Source organism: Panthera uncia, assembly GCF_023721935.1.
Source record: "Panthera uncia isolate 11264 chromosome A3 unlocalized genomic scaffold, Puncia_PCG_1.0 HiC_scaffold_12, whole genome shotgun sequence".
NCBI lineage: Eukaryota > Metazoa > Chordata > Mammalia > Carnivora > Felidae > Panthera > Panthera uncia.
The window spans coordinates 2,683,655-2,705,600 of NW_026057579.1; the positions used below are offsets into that span (position 1 = coordinate 2,683,655).

The 21,946-nt window shown below is 47.2% G+C and overlaps 1 gene segment (V, D, J or C); it reads right to left on the minus strand.

Moving 5' to 3' along the window:
• The window catches only part of LOC125937422 (Ig kappa chain V-III region MOPC 321-like), a 98,893-nt gene extending 77,869 nt beyond the window's left edge, over window positions 1-21,024 (minus strand). The window contains 2 exon segments of the V gene segment in view: window positions 20,269-20,578; window positions 20,929-21,024. Coding sequence covers window positions 20,269-20,578; window positions 20,929-20,977 — 359 coding nt within the window.
• Window positions 21,025-21,946: the final 922 nt, after the last annotated feature.

Here is a 21,946-nt window from a genome sequence, read left to right on the forward strand (position 1 = left end):
AAACTGGGACAGGCTCCCAAACGGCTCATTTCCTGGGCTTCCACCTGGGCATCGGGAGTCCCCGACCGATTCAGTGGCAGTGCGTCTGGGACGGATTTCACCCTCACCATCAGCAACCTCCAGGCTGAAGACGTGGCGGGTTACCGCTGTCAGCAGTATCCTAGCTCTCCTCCCACGGTGCTTCAGTCTCGCACACAAACCTCTCTCAAAAATAGGCCCTAGGCTGGCTGTTCGGAGCTCTATTAATAGGGTTAATAGAGCTATTAACCCGCTCGCGAGTGGGTTAGGGCGAGAGAGGGAGGGAGACACAGAATCCGAAGCAGGCTCCAGGCCCCGAGCTGTCAGCACAGAGCCCGACGCGGGGCTCGAACCCACGAGCTGTGAGATCATGACCTGAGCCGAAGTTGGCCGCTCAACCGACTGAGCCACCCAGGCGCCCCGAAACTGTTTGATCTTTAAGTCATTGACTCAGTCCGCTCTGGGACCCGCACTCTCTCTAACCCTCTGTTACTTGTACTGACAGCGTCCTATGTGATATTTAAAATCTGGTTCTCCATCGTGAAGTATTCTACAGTCGATGCTAGATAAACAGGCCTTATTTATAAGAGCCCCAAAGTAGAAACAGCACAAATGTCCATCAACCTATAAATGGATGAACAAAATGTGATCTGTCTATTCGATGCCATGCCAACTAGCAGTAAAAGGAACGAACATCTGATACACCACCACCCTGACCTCCACTATAATCACTCCCTCATTTTGCTTTACAGCTTTGCCCCCGAAGGGCGTCTCACAAACGGTTCAGTGTTTCCTTTTTTTTTGGACTCTACACGAATGAAGCTTCTTTCACCAACCGCATATTAGGTTCATACGCTGTTGGCGTTCGTTGAAGTTGGTTGTCGTTGCTCTGCATGCACATGTTATTGTATGAGGAACACCATTCTTTATTTAGTCTCTTTCCTGATGACATAGAAAAAAATCTTAACAAACCTGAAAGAAAATCCTCCCTTTTCGAAGGAACAAGAAGACTGACAGTTAATTTCTCAAACACAAACAGAGGGAAGCAGAGACTGAGACATCTTCAAAATGACAAGAAAAAGAAGCCACATACTAGAGTTCAGTTCTCAGCAAAGTGTCCTTCAAGAATCTATGTAAACTTGGGGCGCCCGGGTGGCTCAGTCGGTTAAGCGTCTGGCTTCGGCTCAGGTCATGATGTCGCGGTCCGTGAGTGCGAGCCCCGCGTCGGGCTCTGTGCTGACGGCTCGGAGCCTGGAGCCTGTTTCAGATTCTGTGTCTCCCTCTCTCTCTGACCCTCTCCCGTTCATGCTCTGTCTCTGTCTCAAAAATAAACGTTAAAAAAAATAAAAAAAAAAAAAGAATTTATGTAAACTCAAGACAACTTGGGAAATGAGTATCTCTGGCCATGGGGCCTTTACTCACGAATACCCTAAGTAATTTTCATTAATAATCTTTAAGAATCAATGACCAACAATGGAGAATTGTTTCTGGAGAGAATCAGTGAGGCAGTTCCTCATCCCCGGAAAGCAGGGGAGGTATTTCTTTCCACGTTTCCTCACGGTCCCTTCATGATATCTCTTCAGTGTACACAGGGATAGATCCACATTTGCTGTGAGACGAAATAATATCTCTTATCACCTTGCCTTGAACAAATCCTTACATAAAATCTCTTGCTTCTAGTATTTTCACTTACTCTTTGATAAGTGATATGTAACTTTTTGAAAACTGCTCTAACATTCATAGATACAGACATGACTTTCAGCTAAACGTTCCAGTAACAGAACAGCGTTCCTCTTGTGACTAAAAAGATGACTTCAATGTGTAGTTATTTAATATGAGCCCCAATTCTAGGTCCTCAAAGCATAGGAGGCTTTTAAACCCAGAATGAGTTAGAGTGCTGGATAAATTTCTGTGCTAATGAATCAATAGCTGAGTGTCCTTCAGTTTCTGACAGAAAGATCTATTTTGCCCTGCCTGCCGGTGGGTTCTCTTCTCTGGATGGAACCAGTGCCTGTCTTTTGTGGAAACTCATACTGAGGATAATTAGATGCCAGGTCACACACTGGGATGCTCGTTTTCCCAGTGCTTTGAGGGTTCAGGGGTGTTTGAAGAGAACTCAACAGATAGGCAAGGTCTTAGCTGGACAACTACCAAGGAAACAGGAGGCAGATCTGTGGGGTTGGGATTTTCTGATACAAATTACAGGAATGTCTCCTTGACAGATTCTTATCGCCAAGGAAATTCACTTCACATAACTGGTCCATGGAGCTTTCCTTCCTAAGAAGTTCAAATTAAACCCGTCTGGACAGGGACAGACAGGTGATACCCCGGACCAGGTGGATGCTCACTTTGTAAAAGCACCGAGAACCTTCCCTCTCGGAGATCCACTTCACTTACACAAGGAAGCAGATGCACCACGTGGATTTACAAGCCAGGACCTCCTCCCCTACGCGCAGGGGACTTGGCGTCTCTCTTCCTCTGAAACCACACGATTCTCAGAGTTGCTTTTAAGGGGCCTTCGGCAAAGAAAACGTGTACTTCTCCTTGAAAGGACTTGGCCGACAATAGATTTTCAGGCTCCAGACCTTACTGCTGTGATTGAGAGAAAATATCCCCTGAGGGCCCCTGGGGAACATTTCTGGAACCATTTTGTCAGGGACTGCACATTCACAGATGAGGCCATCATTTGTTCAGGTCAAACTATGAGAAATTGGAGAATCTGAGAGAGGAGGTTCCCCCTTAATCTATTCACCATTAACTGCACAAACTTGGGATGTTGATGACCTTCCCCGAGCCTCAGTTTCCTCCTGATAAAAAGTGTAGATGTGAACATGACGTTTTCCATGTTTCTTTAACATCTGACATTTTGTGAGGGGGAGCAAAAGAGAGTCTGAAAGCCCAGGGAATTCAATAAGACCTGAATGAAGTATGGTTCTAACGCTCACAACCTCCTCTTTGGGGTGACAAAGGGAACAGAGAAAACTGCCGAAGATCTATGTCCCTGCCTCTGGAGGAAACAGCTGTTCACTAGGGGTGAAAGAGGGTGAAGGCAGATGAGGCTGCTAAGGGCTGTGGTAGAGACGGGGTCACTGTGGTTCTCACTGGGGTCTGGCTGACTGTAGCAAACCGGCGCATCCTCCGCTTCCGGGCTGCCCGTGGCGAGAGTCAAGTCGGTTCAGATCTACCGGCCCTGAACTGGCCTCGGGTGCCTATGGCCTTGGGGGGTGCCCCATAGATGAGGAGCCTGGAGGTCTGCCCGCGTTTCTGCTGGTACCAAACTAGCCTCTAGGGCTAGGTCAGGATTGTCCTGTCACCTGGGGACAGAGAAAGGGAGGCTGCGGACTACATCATCATGGTTTCTCTGGCGGTAGCCGAGGTTGGCCATGAAACACAAAAGTCGTCCATGTAACCTAGACCTTAACTGTTGTCTTCCCAGCAGAGCTAGGATGGTTGGTCTCTGTGGAGCTTTAATTATTGGGCTGACTGTGCACAGGCACACAGGACTCAACGACATCGAGAAACTTTTCATTGACATGCAGAATAATCCCATGTTCCTCTCCCCGGGGAGCCAGAGTAATAGGAGGCAAAGAAAATGAGCTGGGGCTTCCAGGGTTAACTCTGTGTCCCAAGTGAGGAAGATGTCCCCCCAGAGCACTCACCCGGGCATTGATATGCATCATATATGTTCAAATTACTATTTTTGAGAACGTTCAATCTTATAAGAATTCTTTCTTGGTTACAAAGAGGCTTTGAAACGTCCTTATATATCTATATACAGAGACCATAATATTCCTAGTTCTAAAAAAGAATGTCTCCTGCCTGATAACCAACCATGCTGTGGCCTGGTCAACGAAACTGACCGTGAGTCCACACACATGATAAGTAAAGGGATGCAAGGCATCCTCGTGGAGAACAGAGCAGTTCTGTGAGTCTCTCTATACTTGACCATCATCAGCTGAATGAGGAAGGACTTACACAGGTGGATTTTAATGTAGATTTGTCTCTGTTGTCAGACGATATTAGTTTGGGTTCCATAAAATGGGAAGACAGTGTGTGATGTGGGTGGGAAGACAGGTTTGGTGAAACAGTCTGAATCTGTTTTTTTAGAATCAGGGTTTGTGAACGGAGAATGTGATACTCTCAGACTATAGACTATAGACTTTGTCAGCTATAGACTTTGTCAGCTCAGATGACCTATAGACTTTGATGACCTATAGACTTTGTCAGCTCAGATATTCCAAACCCACACTGCTTTGGCCACCATGAGAGATATACAGAGCCTGTTCCCTGATCGGCCCAAAAGGGACTTGTCTCTGATTTCGAGGGAGACTTTCTATTTGCATGAGTACTGAGGTCAAGCCATCCAGCAGAAGGACCTTCCCCAACGCAGGTCCCTGGAGTGGATTCCTAGGCCCTAAGGCACCTGTGATTGAAGTTGGTCATCTTTCCTAAGTATCTGCTCTCACTAGAAAGTATACCCAGAAAGTGAAACTTGGGCCCAACAAGAAATGAAAAGAGAAATTAGATATTGTTTTAAAACTAAAGAAAACAGTGTATCGAAATTGGTGGATTGTGGGGTGCCTGTTGACTCAGTTGGTTCTGACTCTTGACTTTGGCCCAGTTCATGACCCCAGGGTCATAGGATCAAGCCTTGCATCAGGCTCTGAGCTGGGCATGGAACCTGCTTAAGATTCTCTCTCTCTCTCCCTCTGCCCCTCTCCCTTACTTGCGTGCACCCTCTCTCTAAAAATAAAAAAAATAAAAATTTTAACAAAGAAAAAACCCAAAATTGGTCGTTTGCCAGAAACAGGGACTTTGTCACACTGAATTTATAGCATTAAATGTGTTGATTATTTGTAAAAGTCACACATCAGTCACCTCTCACAATATCATACCTGCTCTGAAATTACAGAAGATTCTTTGCACACTCAGAATCCAACACTTTTACTGATTGTTCTCGGTTCATCCCACCTGACACCAGCTTGTTTAGAATGTTCCCTTAAACATGTCAGTGGAGTGGGAACATAAGTACTAAGAGGAGAAACAGGAAAGTGGGTAAATATCAATTTCATAATATTACCAGATCTGATCTTCTTAAAGATAGACCCAAATTGCTGAACTCCAACGTGTATTTAACTTGTGTTCCACAAATCTGACCTACTTGTCTGCCTGTCATGCGGACTGAGTTGACACCCGTAGGCCAGGCAGGGCGAATTGCGATGAGTTTTCAGTCACCTCTCCCTTTTTCTCATGACTGCTGGCTCCAAAGGCTCTCGGGCCCCTCCACGCCCCTGCTGCCTCCACCCAGCAAGGACATGCCGTTTCCAGGGCCTCGGTGTGGGGTGCCTGAGCTGCAGCCGAGGCCCTTGTGGCCCAGAGCCCTCAGCTGCAACCTAGTCCCCTGAGTTCTCTAGCATCTTCTTACACACGTTCAGAATCTGCTCTGCCTGCTCCCCAGACAAACAGCACATGTGGGCAGCTGGGCAGTGACAGGCAGGGAGGTTTGTGTTTGGGGCTGAACCATTGTGGGAGGTCTGTGTGTACCTTGCAGGCAGTAATAAACTCCGAAGTCGTCAGCCTCCACCCTGCTGATTCTCAGGGTGAAATCTGTCCCTGACCCGCTGCCACTGAACCTGTCTGGGACCCCAGAGGCCCGGTTGGAAACCCTATAGATCAGGAGCCGTGGAGACTGGCCTGGCTTCTGCAGGTACCAACTTAAATAGGTGTTTCCATTACTGTGCAGGAGGCTCTGACTGGCCCTGCAGGAGATTGAGGCTGGCTCTCCAGGGGTGATGGGCAGGGACAGAGGGGTCTGCGTCATCACGACATCCCCACTGGATCCTAAAATAATGAGAGAGAAGCACAACGTTATGCAGAAACCTTAGAAGCCATTTTTATGATTTAAAATGTTTTTGTATTTAAGGCTAAATCACTTTTGGTGATTTGATTCATCCTCTAAATGTATCCAGTTTCCAAAGAATTGCAGGCACAAAGTGGCCTCTTCTTTTCCAGCATCTCACTAAAGCACTGCTCTTTGTTCCTTTCAGTTTCTTCTTGATTTCCCAGGCCCCCAAATTAAATTCCCCTGCTGGAGGGCAGTCCCACCCGTGGACAGAACACACGTGGGGAGCAGTAGCGCCCCCAGAGCTCTCCCTCCACACCCCGCTCTCCTTTCTCATCCCCCCTCTGCCCTCACCTGGGATCCAGAGCATCAGCAGCCCCAGCAGCTGAGCAGGGAACCTCATTTTGAGAAGCTGAACTGGTGAGTCCTGATCAATCAAAGCAAGATTAGAGCTGATCTTTTTTTTTTTTAATTTTTTTTTTCAACGTTTTTTATTTATTTTTGGGACAGAGAGAGACAGAGCATGAACGGGGGAGGGGCAGAGAGAGAGGGAGACACAGAATCGGAAACAGGCTCCAGGCTCCGAGCCATCAGCCCAGAGCCTGACGCGGGGCTCGAACTCACGGACCGCGAGATCGTGACCTGGCTGAAGTCGGACGCTTAACCGACTGCGCCACCCAGGCGCCCCAGAGCTGATCTTTTATGTCAGGTGCAAAGGTTTTATCTGAGACTGTGTACGTTAGCCCTCCCTTAGGGAACGATATGCAAATCTCCTGTGGGCACAGCAGCTGGGAGGAGGCAGTGGGGGTGGGGGGGCACTCCCACGTGAGCAAAGTAATATAACATGTCTGTGTTTGAAGGGAAATTGAGAGATAAAATCGATGCTGCCTAAAGAGTACAGGCACACACTGGGGCACCTGGGTGGCTCAGTCAGTTGAGCGCCCGACTTCAGCTCGGGTCATGATGTCAAGGTTCATGAGTTCGAGCCCCTGAACCTGCTTCAGATCCTCTGTCCCCTTCCCTCTGCCCCTCCCCACCTGCACTCACCCCCCAAAAAAATAGTAACTTGTGTTAAATGTTTCCTTCTTTTCCTCGACCAGTTTTGTAGTTCTCTAGAACTTTCCCAGTCACCTTTATACTTCTAAATAAGGCTGAATTCCATACATATTTGGTGAACCTTAAGCTTTTTTCATGTTAATTTAAAGAATTATTTTAATGTGTATTATTTTTTGAGAGAGAGAGAGAGAGAGAGAGAACAGGGGAGGGGAAGAAAGCAAGAGAGAGAGAGAGAGAGAATCCTAAGCAGGCTCCGTGCTGTCCGTGCAGAGCCCAGTTCGAGGCTCGATCTCATGAACTGTGAGACCATGGCCTGAGCTGAAATCAACAGTCGGATGATTAAATGACTGAGCCACCCAGGTGCCACAAAAAGAAATGGAATTCTAAGCAAACACTGAACTCTGGTTACTTGGAGTTTTATTCTCAGAAGTAGGCACTAGCAAGTTTGATCACCTTCTATGTATTTCAAGATTGCTCCAATAAGTGAACACCCTGCAGATGTTGGGAGCCGGGCATCACCAGCAGCCGCTGGAATTACAACCGGAGACTGAAGGAAAAATAGAATGGGGCTTGCGGAATTCTTCAGTAAGACTATGCCCTCTCCTGACTTTGAGTTATTTTTATTTCTATGCCATCATTTACTTCGGAATAATTTAGACTCACCCAAAATTTCACACAAAAGAGAGTTCCTATATACTCCCACCCCAGCTTCCCCTAACGTATCACCTTGCATAACCACAGCCTATTTATCAAACCTGAAAATTAACACGAATCCTGTGCTATTAGCTAGCGTTAAACCCATATTTCTGCCTCACTGCCCTCCTGTGAGGGCCCCCCACCGTTGTCACCTCCCCCACCAGCTTGGTTTTCCTCTGAGAGGAGCAGCTGCCCTGACTGATCCCTGGAGGAGGCAGCTGTTGGGTTGAGCAGAACCGCCGCCCCCCATGCGGGAGGGTGTGTTTAGGGTCGTCACGCTGCGCAGGGTCGTAGTGAGGGTTCTGTGTGCACAAGTGTGCGTGGTGTCCCCACGCTCCATGCTGCCTATTATGTGTGTGAAATCTGTCCCTGACCCACTGGCACTGACCTAGGCTGGGCCCCCGGGGGGCCCTGGGGACACCCTCTGCATCAGTGGTTCCAGAGATCAGTGTGGCTTCTGCTGGAACCGGTGCCATGGATGGGACTGAGACTGGCCCTGTAGGAGATGGAGACACGCCCTCCCACTGCCACCGACAAGAGGGATAGAGCCTGATTCAGCACAGCCACCCATAGGAAACTGGAAAAGGGAAGAAACTTACCATGGAAATGCAAATAGGAAAAATAGTTCTGAAAGAAAGAAATGATGTACCAGGAGCACCTGGGTGGCTCAGTCTGTGAAGCGTCCAACTCTTGGTTTCTGCACAGGTCATGATCTCAACAGTTCCGTGAGTTCGAGTCCTGCGTGAGGCTCTGGGCTGGCAGTGTGGAACCTGCTTGGGATTCTCTCTCTCCCTCTCTCTGCCCCTCCCCCCCCCTCATGTGCTCTCTCTTTCTGTCACTTTCTCTCAATAAATAAATAAACATTTTTTTAAAAACGTGAATCTCGGGGCGCCTGGGTGGCTCAGCCGGTTGGTCAAGTGTCCGACTCTTGGTTTCAGCTAGGTCGTGATCTCACGGTTCGTGAGTTCAAGCCCCGCATTGGGCTCTGTGCTGGCAGTGCAGAGCCAGCTTGGGATTCCCTCTCTCTCTCTCTCTCTCTGCCCCTCTCCATCTTGTGTTCTCTCTCTCTCAATAATCGAACAACATTAAAAAATATGTGAGTGTGATCTGCAGGTCTCCAAAGCCATGACCCCTGGCCTGGGGAGAACCAGGTTTTACACTTTGTCATGTGTGCAGGAAGGGAGAACCTTGACCTGGGTCGTCTTGACGGTTACTTATAATAGTTTCGGGCTTTCTAACTCTCAATCTTGTCACCTCCTGCATTACGCATGTTACATCCTATTACCTAATATCTGCAAAGGGAGGGGTCTGTTTCTGTTGCCTGTTTTTTTCTCTCCTTGATTTTGTTGGCTTAGAATTGTTGACTGAAAACTATACTGTGTTGTGTGTACTTAATCCTTTTGTCGATTTACACACATAGTGGCCGTGAAACAGTTTAGTGGCGATTTTCGGCTCTGGAATGATTTTTTTCATCCAGAAAGAGATTACATTTGAGTCTGGCAGCCTGAAACGCTAGGGTATGTCACCCTCATCCAGTCAAGGATTGCACTGTGCTTTGAGTCTGGGCTCCAGCATGGGTCATACATTGCCCGGTTCTTCCCTCCTCCTAGGGGGTGGGCCTGCCAGGATTCCAACTGAAGTCCTTGAAATTTGTCAGAATCCCTCCTTCTTTATAGTCCTTGAAGATTAATTAAAAAAATTTTTTTTAAGTTTATTTGGAGACAGGGAGAGAGAGAGAGAGAGAGAGTGCGCACAAGTGGGCAAAGGGCAGATAGAAGGAGAGACAGAATCCCAACTGGTCTCCTCACCATCAGCGCAGAGCCCGATGTGGGGCTCGACTCATGGACTGTGACATCATGACCTGAACCAAGATCAAGAGTCAGACACGTAACCAACTGTGCCACCTGGGAGCCCCGACATTAATTTTTATCTATGGCTGTGTGAGATGGCTGAAGGCTTTGCTCAGCTCTGAGGCCTCTTGGCCTGTCCTTTATCTCAGATTCTCACCGGAAAAGAGAAAAGTTGGGCTCGACTCTATGAGCTTTCCTTCTTTCCTTATCTCTTTCAATATTTATGTTTTAGCGTTTTTCCGTGGAGGTGGGAAGTACTCCTTTTCCAATTAATAGGCATTTTTTGAGGCTGACGATATGCCACCTACCAAGAGAAGTCGAGAGGGTGTTTATTATCCCTACAAGGGACTCCTGGAGACAGCAGGATGTGCACGAGCAGGTCCAGGCTGGTTTCCACAGGACAGCATATTGAGCATTTATAATCGCTAGGGAGTGGGATTATAGGCACTAGAAGCACCCTAGCTTGAGCTGGAGACTTGTGACGGGTGAACGTTCCAGCTTCTACACAGACATGGACAGAAAGGGAAGATAGAATTGACATATTCACAATACGGAGACTTTCAATCCTTGGGCATAATACGGCCTTCCATTTACGTAGATTGTGTGTGTGTGTGTGTGTGTGTGTGTGTGTGTGTGTGTTTAAAGGATATTCTGGAACTTGGAGTGTATTTTGTTATTTTTCCTAAATACTGGACGCTTTTGAGGCACTGGGAACTCATGCGCTTTCTAAGTTTAATTTTTAAGTATTTCTTTCAGTTGCATAGAAATCAAACTGACTTTTGCATGTTGATTTGAATCCAATGATGACCTATTTCTCCTATTATTTCTAGTAGCTTCTTTGTAAAATATTTGGAATTTTCTCTGCATACAATCCTGCCATCTGCGAATTACATTGGTTTCCACTCTTCCCTGCCTGTGTCTGTTTGTTGCAGATGTGGGTGTCTTCTCACGCCGGCCGGGACCATCGGAGGCGTCCATTCATATGAATCGGATCTGACGCCCTTAGTGGCGAAATTGTGTTTGAACCTAGTTGTGCAGCGAAGGCTGAGGCAGCCAGGGATCAGAGTTCAAATCTTGTCATGGACTTGCTTTTCAGAACCTCAGGATTTCCGAACAGAACAGACATGCTGAGCTGAGCACCACAGCAGCTGCTGATAAAGAAGCACCTGGTATAATGAGATAATCACTGAAGGTTATAGAGGTTTTTGTCTCTCGTTAAATCACTGTGGATGCCGCTGTTATGCTGCTGGCAGTAGTAAGTGGCAGCGTCTTCAGGCTCCAGGCTGCTGATGGTGAGGGTGAAATCTGTCCCAGACCCACTGCCGCTGAACCGCGGGGGGACCCCAGTTTGCAACGTGGATGCATGATAGATCAGAAGCTTAGGAACTTTCCCCGGTTTCTGCTGATACCAGGCTAACCACGTGTTAACGTTCTGACTCGCCCGGCAGGTGATAGTGACTCTGTCTCCTGGAGATGCAGACAGTGAGGATGGAGACTGAGTCATCTGGATTTCGCAGCTGGCTCCTGAGATGGGGCACAGAGAAACAAAGACCCACATGATGAATCGTGTCATAAGAGGACGCGGCTGGCGGGCCAGGCAGTACGGGGCGCGCTGGCTGAGTAATTTCCCAGTGTTCTCCTTCCTTACCTGGGAGCCAGAGCAGCAGGAGGCCCAGGAGCTGAGCAGGGGCCTTCATGTCCATGCTGTGTCCTGACCGGGACTGGGTCCTGCACAGGGTGTGACCGGCCCATTAATCAGTGTTCAGTTAGGCTGTGCTTGAGTAATATGCAAATCAGCAGAGGAAGGGACAGGCTGGGCACAGCTTCGGGGCTGGGTAATCTCAGTAACAACCCAGGCTCCTGTCCGCCAGATGCCCGAGCCTGACCAGGGTGGCACACACGTGCCTGCAGAGAACGTGTTTCTCTGTGGGGCCATGGCATAGAATCAGTCTACTGTCCTTTGAGGAAAGTGTCTTGTGTACTCTTCAATGCTCATGATATGCTTTCTTTGCCTCCCCTCCATCTAAGATAGGTTCGATTGAGAATGACACATTTTAAGAAACTGCAAGCCATTTAACAAGCTCTGCATCTGGTACGTTGGGATATTACCGAGGCCAGACAATCTTTCTCTTTGATCTGATTTGCTGATGGCCTCGGGATGGTCCGTTGTCAGCACGGAGACAGAACCCAGAGTATCTACAGAGTTCCCCTGCACATGTGACCACACAGTGACTGATATACACGTGAAGAATCTACTGGGTTTGTAGAAAACTCTTTCTGAACTTGGAAAAAAGTAAAATGAACAGAGCATCAGTGAACTGTGTGACAGCTTCAAGCAGTCTATTTTGCATATAATTGGAGGTCTAAGAAGAGAACGTGAGGAGGGGAGTACAAAAATATTTGTAACTATATTGGCTAAATTGTTTCCAATTTTAAGAACTCATTCCTAGGGCTTATATAATTAAAAATCCAGAGTCGGTTGGACTGTTTGTTTTTTTTAGTTTTGAGTTGTGTGAGTTCTTTATATATTTTGGACATGAACCCCTTGTTGGATAAGTCATTTGCAAACACCTTTCTCCATTCATTAGGTTGCCTTTTGGTTTTGTTGATGGTTCCCCTTGCTGTAATAAAGCTTTTTATTTTGGTGTAGATCCAATACTTTATTTTGCTTCCTTTCCCCATGGCTGAGGAGACACATTTATAATTAAGTTGCTAGGGCCAATGTCCAAGAGATTACTACCTATGTTTTCTTTTAGGTGGTTTATGATTTCAGGTTTCACATTTAGGACTCTAATCCATCTTGAGTTTATTTTTGAGTGCGGTACCAGAAAGTGGTCCAGTTTCATTGTTTTGCAAGTAGTCCAGTTTCCCCAATATCATTGTGTGTGTGTGTGTGTGTGTGTGTGTGTGTATAATATTTGTTTGTTTGTTTGTTTGTGTTTGGGAGGGGGAGGGGCAGAGGGAGAGGGAGAGGGAGAATCTTAAGCAGGTTCCATGCTCAGCTCAGAGCACTACATGATCTGAACTCAAATAAGGAGTCGGATGATTAACTGACTCCCATAACCATTTTTGAAGAGACTGTATTTCCCCCATTGTATATTCTTGCCTCCTTTGTCACAGATCAAATACTGTGGCTAAGTATACAAGCCCAAGATAAACCCTACAATTGGCCCCTAGCTCCCTCATGGTCCTGGTTGTGGTTGTAAGTAAGTTTCCCGTAGTCAAATGATCTGGGGAATATTGAGAAATTGTTTCTAAAATAAAGACATGAATCTCATAACTAAAAGATACAGTCAACCCCGGGTAGCGGTCCTCTTTGGATTCTGAAGGCAACACGTCCATTTTTGAGAGACTTTCTCTGACTCATTTATTGATTTAGTAGTAAAGTTGGCTGTGTCGAGTGAGTCCCAGAACAGAAGAGGAGTCCGCACCAAGTTCAGCATGCAGTGGACTTATGATTCAGTAAGCCAATGATGCTTAAAGTGCCTGTGGCACATAGGGACAGTACTTGGAGGTTCCAGAACCACAGTACAGACCTCTAGGGTATCGAAACAACAATGTTATGGTCGCTCCTAATGATAACCTATCCCTTGTGGGATAATAGTCCTGACTTCTCATTGAGCCCTGGTAGAGACTACCTGTAGTCTTTAGGACACAAAGAAGCCGTGTGATCTGCATTGTCCTTTATGAATTCAGTGGGATCTGATGCACCCAGATATAAATGCATACGTGCACAACAGCCTCCTATCATCAGGTAGAAGTGGGAAACACAGGCTGGTCCTTGACGAAGTCCCCAGGGCACATGTGCTATACACATAGAAGTTGTTCAAACTGTCTTGGAACCTGCACTTGCTGAATTCCTCCTTTACCCTCATCCTATACCCACAGCCTTATGTGAATTTTCTCTACACACTGAATGAGAAAGAAAATAGTTGAGATTTAATTTACGTGGGATATGCTGTCAGCCTCCCAAAGTAGATTTTTAGCTTTAATGACCACTTTAAAAATGGCGGGGGTGGGGGGGGGGGGGAGAGGAGAACACGTGGGAGGAAATTCATCTAGTGGGCAGAGCTTGGGGTTGTGTTTTCCAATCCATGTTACCTCTCAGAGAGAACCCAAATCAGACATCTACAACATTCAAGGGCACTCATTAACGGTGTGGTCCGATGGTCAGAAGATTGGATAAAACGACCAGGGAGGTTGGTGACGAGAGGCTCCAAAGTAGAGTTTTATGAATGGATCTCTGGACCAGGCACTTACTGTAAGAGCATTTGTGTCCTATGCAAATGCTCATGACAACACGTGCCCTGTACAGGGAGCTCTCAATCGTCAGGCAGACGAGATGACTAACTCCGTGGAGGTCAGTTAGCCTCTTTCCCAGACACGGTGGTGCCTGTTCGTTGAGCTCAGGCATCCGGTGGCCACGACGAGGAGGATGGAGGTGATGCCCGGGCTCCACAACACAGACGTCCCCTAACCGGGACTTACGTGGCATTTTCCCACCAGGTAATTGCACAACAGTTTAAAGGAAAAGATTAATCCTATCCCTGAACCCTTATCGGGCTTCAGTGCCCAGGGGATCCAGCTACCCGTCTGATAGTAGCTATATTTTATGCACCCCTCCACCAAGAAGGGGACAGCCGTTTGTCACCACTACAGTAGACCCTACGTCTGGCTACTGCTTGCCGTCCTTGTCTACCATGCTACTGTCAGCACCTCGGTCTGTGGCTCACAAAATTCTTGGCATCATGCTACCTGACCGACAAACCTGTGTCAGCAGAAGGTGCAAGGGGATGTTGCTGAGTTGAGAACGGACTGCAGGTGGACCAGGGAAGAAGCTGGCCATCTTTGAGGAGGGTGCAGCCCTGGTCCGGGTGAAAGATGATGGAGGCTTGCTCCAGGTCAGGCAGTGGAGACGCTGAGAGCTGGTCCGATCTGGGATATATCTGAGGCTTGAGATTATTTATTATGTGACTGGCTACCCCCCAGTGCTAGTGCTTCTCAGGGAATTTTTCCACGGCTAGCTATGCAGAATTCCTCTGGATGGTGACACCACCCACCCCGTTCTATGATTCAGATTTTCTGATTAGAATGCTGGCTTACTGTCTGAATGACCTCGGACACATTTCATAACCGCTCTCTGCCTCACAGCCTTCTACTGGAAGAGGCAAATAAAACATCTCATATTAAGACTTAGTTTATGGCACATAATAAGCATTAAGTACATATCTCAGCCGTTCTTCTCTTGGCCGTTGTTAAACTTATAATTCAAGGCACTTATGGTAGGTGAGAAGAACACTGTCACCTGCTCCTCCCATCGAGCATGGAACTGATCTCTTTAGGACTGTCGAGACTATTTCTTGATTTCTTGAATCGAAGTGCACCCTTGGGACGTGCTGTGTCAAACAGCATGTGGTGATAGGGGCCCCGGGCCAGTTCTGGAGCCCGGGCCTCGAGAGGCTTTGCAGCTTTCACCTTCCATCTCAGGGTGCAAGAAAGACGATCTAGCCTCATGGCCGATGAGAGGCCACGTGGGGCCCTGAGGCACCCGGCCAACAGCCCGCACCAACGACCGGACATGTGGGTGGGCCATCCAGTGGCGTGACAGGGAGTGTGGTGTGCTGGGGGGCGTGGTCCTTCCTGTGGGAACAAGTGTCTTGTCATTGGCATTGTTCACAATTGCCAGTGGACAATCATAATAAAAGTAGCATTGCTATCAATTTATAAATTTCTACAGTCAATTCACTCTTTAGAGCCCGCCCCTGCATCACCAGGTCAGGAGACAGAGACTCTCAGGGTGTGGAATCTCAAATACAGGCACGTCACACCTCTCACGCCGTGGCCTCCTGCAGGAAGCAGGTGTCTTGGTTCGAGAAGCGGCATCCATGACCCAGACAGGGGATTTGGGTGTGAGGAATGTGTCGTTGTGGGAGGCCAGCTGAAGTGCTGCTGACAGTAATATATCCCGATGTCCTCAGCCTCCACTCCGTGGATGGTGAGGGAGAAGTCCGAGCCAGAGCCACTTTCCCGGAACCTGGACGGGGTTCCAGCGGCCCGGGCAGACGCCCCAAAGATGAGCAGCCTGGGAGCCTCATTGGGTTTCTGTTGGTACCACGCCATGGAGGTACCTACCTCTGTGCTGCTTCTGCAGGTGATGGAGACAAAGCTGTCCCGAGACGCTGCCAGGGTCTCTGGGGCCTGAGTCAGGACGTGCCACCCTCGGCTGCCTGCAATGACACCCCACCCGGGCACCGCAGTGTATTATTTTGCTCAAAGCCTTCGAGGAAACGTGGATGCTCAGAAGAGCCACGTCATGCTTAAACGTGGCACAAACCGGAAATCAAGTGCCCCTGAGCCTTCCCACCTTTGCCTGTGTCCAAGAATTCATGTAGTTGTCCATGCGTCCTGGGGCCCGGGACAAGTTATGAAAGGTGACCCAACAGGGCACAGCCCCACCCTGAGAGGCAGATGGACGAGTCCCTCCCTTGTAGCCAAGCTCACAGACAAAACCTCTCCATGGCCTGGTCACAGCCTCGTGTCTGACTCCCTGCCAGGCGTGATCTCCCTGCCCAGCTCTCACTGCCACCCACGGCCTCCAGGACACGGGTCTCAGTGGGCGGGTCTGTCCCCACGTGCAAGATTCTGAGCGTTTATAGTTTACTTTCTGGTTTCCAAGAACCAGCACTTACCAACAGAGAGTTCTGAGGTGGAGTCAGAACCGCAGGTTAACAAGGGCCCGGATGTGTGAGGGAACAAGGCTGTCGTCTGTAGGCGTGAATGGCCTGTGCGGGAAGTAAGGGGACCTGGGGTGGGTGAATCCAGAACAGGAGCTGCACACACACCCTGCACTTCCACTCGGTGACCAAGAGGAGACACACTGGAGGTGCCCAGATGAGGAGCCTGGGAGCCAGTGGCAGGAAGAGGAGGGGGGATGCCATGTCAGAGCTGTCGGCCCTACCCCTGTGGCCGACAAGGTCCCAGACCTTCAGCAGCCCCAGGGCAGGAGTGACAGCTGGGTGAGGTTTGTGCCCCCAAGAGGCGACAGGAGGACAGGACCTGTGTTCCTGCAAGCATCTCGGTCATTGATGATGCGAGTGACTTCTGTCCCCACCCGTTGCCCCTGACCAGGCAGGCATCGCGTCCAGGGGGCAGCGTGAGTGAGCAGGAGCCCCAGAGCCCTTCCTGGTTTCTGCTGATTTCAGGCTACGGCAGTGTTCCTCTGCTGGCTGGCCCTGCAGGGAATGGTGACCCTCTCTCCTGGACCGTAGGGAGGGACGCAGGAGATGTCCACACAGTGTCCCCACTGGCACCTAAGTGGGAAAGCCAACATGGAGGTCCCCAAGTGTTAATACTAAGCAGATAGCTCATTCAGTTTGATGTATTACTAGTCCAAGTTTAAATGTCCAAGTTTAATGCCAACAAGCTGAGGATGAAGCCTGAGTCCTCCTTCCTCACCAGAGTCAGTCAGCAAGAAGGAAGGAGCAAAGCCGGGGTCCCCATGTCCCCGAGGTTCCTGCTGAAGCTGACCCTGCTCCAAGAAGGTAGGGAAGTGCTCTGAGACACAGCCATCACGGAGGGGATGGGCCAAGGCCACGTTGGCCTAGAGCACAGCCACACAGAGGGTTTTCTCCACCACCCAGCACAGAGACAGCTCCTCTCAGGTGTCCCCATCGCACCAGAGAACCCGTTCAGCCTTTGGAGCTCCTGGGTCATAACTGGGCAATATCACTCTTGCTCTCTCAGTATTTGAAGATCAGGACTAGGGTTCTTCTTTGTTGTTTATTGTGGGGTTTGCCTGCCATCTAATGGCTCTGGTATGATATAGCAACTCAAAGGATTTTTTGATGTGGGGTCCCTTTGAGTCTGGGCTGTGAGACTCTTCACTGTTATTCATGAAGTTGACACTATGACATCCATCACTAGGCCAGAGTCTGTAGGGAACATGAAATGATTCCTCTCCTCACTAAACCTTTCACCCAGCAACGAAGAAAGTACTAACGCGTAACCGGGTTTGGTTTAAAATGGATAAAATGTGTTTGTCATGCTTCAAGTGTGATTTACATGTACCTCATCTCTTGACTTCTTTCAAGACAAGAAATTTTTCTACCTTCATGTGACTGAAAATAACTGTAAGGCATTAATTATTTATTTACAAGATTATTGAAATGGCACTGGATGGTCCTTGACTAAAACTCTGGTGGCTCCTTCTAGACCTGGGGTTTCTGGTTTGGGGTTTTGGTTTTCTGTTTCAGTTAAATAGCCACAGATTAATCAAGTCACTGATTAAGACCAGGCAAGTAGGGGCCTGAGCAGGGGAAGTCTCGAGTGAAGTCTCGTGGAGATGTGTTTTGTGGGGTCTCTGTTGGGGACTGCATCACTGTGGGAGGAGGGAAGGAAGATGGCGGCAGCTTCAGCCTCCTGGCTGCTGATGGTCAGTGGGAAATCCCTGTCAGACTAACTGCCAGTGAACCATCCCGGGACCCCCAGGCTATAACTGGGCAACATGGTAAATGAAGTGCTTGGGTTTTCCCCTTTTCTGTTGGGACCAGTTCAAATCGGTTTTCCCATCAGTGTCCTTGAGACTTTCATTGGCCTTGGGGGTAATGATAATTCTCCCTCCAGAAGCTCCAGACAGAGACTGGGGACTCAGTCAAACATAATGTCACCATAAATACCTGAGGCTAAAAATGAATCAAAAAAAGACAGGAAATAAGGATGCAGTGTTACCTGTCTCTGTATTTCATCTTCATAATGTAAAACCTTGTAAAATGTGTTCCATTACACTATCCTTACTTACGATAACAAATTGTGTACATAAATCTTTAAAAAATCTAAAAGAAAACACTGGAAATATCTTAGCAAAGGCTTTGGGTTCAGTGTCGATCTCTAAAATACCTAGGGGTGCCGGGGTGGCTCAGTCAGTTAATATCCCACCCTTGATTTCAGCTCTGGTTATGATCTCACGGTTCATAAGAATCTGCCTCACGTCGGGCTCTGCACTGACAGCACAGAGCCTGCTTGGGATTCTCTCTCTCCCTCTTTTTTTGTCCTTTGCCCACTCAGATTCTCTCTCTCTCTCCTTCTCTCTCAAAATAAATAAATAAAAACATATATAATATCTATTGTGGGTTAGAGAAGATTTTGGTATCTAGAGATATTTTCTAGGTTGATAATGTAAAGGAGTCAACATTATTAAGATTAAATTTTTCCCAAATTGATATAAATATTCAATGTAATCCAATTAAAATTCCTAAAGGACTTTTTTTCAAAATTGAAGAAATTGATAAACTAACTTACATGAAATTTATATGATCTACAATCTCCAAGGAACTCCTAAGAAGTAAGATAATGTCAGAAAACTAATAATAAGAGGTTTTAAAACTTATGACAAAGCTGCATAATACAGTGTAGTGTATGCTGGGTATAAAGATAGACAAACAAATAGAACTAAACAAAAAGTCCAAGAAATGACCCACATGTATGCCGTCCCTTGATTTCTAACAAAGGCAGTAAGGTGGATTATTGGTCATTTTTACCTTTTAATAAGTTATAAAAATGTAAATAAAAACTTTGGCCCAACTCATATCAAGCAAAAGCATGAGTTAGTGAAGGATCATATTTCTACATGTAAGCGTTAAAGTAATTATGCTTTAATGAAGAAAGTGTAGGAGGGTATCTTTGGTCCCTAAAGGGGGGGTAAAGATGTTTTAATATATTTTTTAAATTTTAAATGTTTTTATTTATTTTTGAGAGACATAGCGCTAGTGGGGAAGGGGCAGAAAGAGGGAGACACAGAATCTGAAGCAGGCTCCAGGCTCTGAGCTGTCCGCACAGAGCCGGACAGGTGGCTCAAACTCATGAACTGTGAGATTATGACCTGAGCTGAAATCAGACGTTCAACCAACTGAGTCACCCACCTACCCAGAAAGGGAGGCAAATACATTTTAAACAACCTGGCCATATAATTGTGGGAGGAAAAAATTCGATACATGAGACTTCATCAAATTAAGAATTTCATTTCAAATAATCATTTATAAGGTGAATAGACGTGTCGTAAAGCATGAGAGGATACTCCAATCTGACAAAAAGATTATTTCTGAATGTATAAAGAACTCCCTAAAAGAGAAGAGACAAGCCATATATATTTATGTATAAACATACAAATTACCTATTATATCAATATGATGATAGGTAAGTGTATATATCAGTTAAACAAACAAAACAAGCACTTCCCAAGAAAAAGAATATCCAAATAGCTAATCGGAAATAAACACGAAAAACTTCTCAACGTCTTCCTCATCAAGGAAATATAAATGTTTACCACCATACCATTTCAGGATCTAGCAATATGGATATGATAAAAAGTGTGGCATAAGAAGTGTTGCAAAGGATTTATAGCAACTGGAATTTGTACATAGTTGAGGGAGTGTACGTTTGACTCGTTGGAAAACCATTCGGCAGTGCTTGCCAGAGCCAAACATATGCCAGCCCTGTGATGCAGACTCCATTGCTAACAATACACCCAAGATAAGCGCATGTCTAAGTCCACAGAAACATCGCGAGACTGGCTCTGCCATTCTTAGCCTGTGGCACCTGATGGGACTTTAACACGTGGAGCCTGAGGGGCAGCCAAAGCCCTCATGGTCTGGGGCCCTCAGCTGCAACCTATTCCCCTGGGTTGTCCAACTTCTTCCGCCCACACAGACTCAGACGATCTGCTGTGGCTTCCCCAGACAAACGACACTTTTGGGCAGTTGAAATATCCCAGACGGGCAGGTTTTTGTTCAAAGTTTAACCACTGTGGGAGGATACTGTAAAGCTTGACCGCAGTAATAAACACCGACGTCGTCAGCCTCCACCCTGCTGATTCTCAGAGTGAAATCTGTCCCTGACCCGCTGCCACTGAACCTGTCTGGGACCCCAGAGGCCCGGTTGGAAACCTTATAGATCAGGAGCCGTGGAGACTGGCCTGGCTTCTGCAGGTACCAACTTAAATAGGTGTTTCCATTACTGTGCAGGAGGCTCTGACTGGCCCTGCAGGAGATTGAGGCTGGCTCTCCAGGGGTGATGGGCAGGGACAGAGGGGTCTGCGTCATCACAATATCCCCACTGGATCCTAAATTAAAGAGAAAGAAGTTCAAGGTTACATACAGACATTATAAGCAATTTTCTTGATTTTCCTTTGTTAATTATTTCAGGTTCATCTGGGTTCTTTTTATTAATGACCCATATCATAATTAAAAAATTAATATTTACAAGGCATAAAAATGATTCTGTCTCAAGGAACTCATCTGACACTAGTCATTGTTTGTTTTAGGTAGTTCCTAATTCTCATAGGCAAAATATCAAGTTCTCTTCCCTGGAGCATGAACATACATGGTCAGAATACACATGGAGAGCAGGGGTGTCGCTCTAGCACCCTCTCCCCACCCCATTCTCCTTTCTCGTCGCCCCCTTTGCACTCACCTGGGATCCAGAGCATGATGAGTCCCAGGAGCTGAGCAGGGAACCTCATTTTGAGAAGCTGAACACGATGAGCCCTGATAAGTCAAAGCAAGTTTAGAGGTGACCTTTTATCTCAGACTTGCAAGGGAAGGTCCTCCCTAGGGGACAATATGCAAATCTCCTGTGGCTGCAGCAGAGTGGAAAGAGCCAACAAAAGGGTAAAGGCTTTATCATGTAAGCAAATTCATATAAAGCATGCCGTGGTGTCAGAGGAAAAGCAATAAAGATACGGTTCTTGCTGCCTGTGGAAGTGTGAAGATCCGATCGTGGAGATCTGGGTCTGTGGTGAGGACCTAGGGCACCGGCCTTGACACTCTAAGAAAGCATAGGGACATTGACTATGTAGAGATGTGTATCTAGCTAAGTTCAACCACTGGGAAGTGAATGGCCATCTTCTTGGCTTCCTGCCAGCTCATCTGTAGAGAAAATAATTCCCATAACTCTGGTGGTGACCAGGGGGGTGTCTCCACTGGCAGATGGTATTCTGCTAGTTCAAGTGTCGTCAGCTATCTGCTGTTGCCAGGATAGCTGGTTAAGAATGTAAAATGCCAGTGTTAGAAACCGCCATTGTAAGTCATCTGGGGAGTTAAACAGCGTAAAAGCACTCTGTAAGAGGACTTGACAGGGAAAACGAGGTCATCTCCTACATATAGAGAGCTAATAGCTCAATTTAAGTAAGAGGAAGGCAGGGAAGATTTTATGTATCAGGCAGTGAATGTAGGATTCTTGGACATCAACTGATGGGCTGTATCCCATCATACTTACCCGTCATGTACCAGATTAATCAAAGGAATTTCTTAACGGAAGAGCTGCCTAAGATAATGGCATAACATAAACAAGGACTATTTTTCCTACTTGGTGTTTAGAAAAACTCCTCCCATACAGTCTTTCTCATCATGTAGGACAGGTTCTTTCAGGCCTTCCAGGTTCTTGTTCCCTCTGTGTGAAAACCTGAGTCTCTTCCCGACCTGAATGAGTC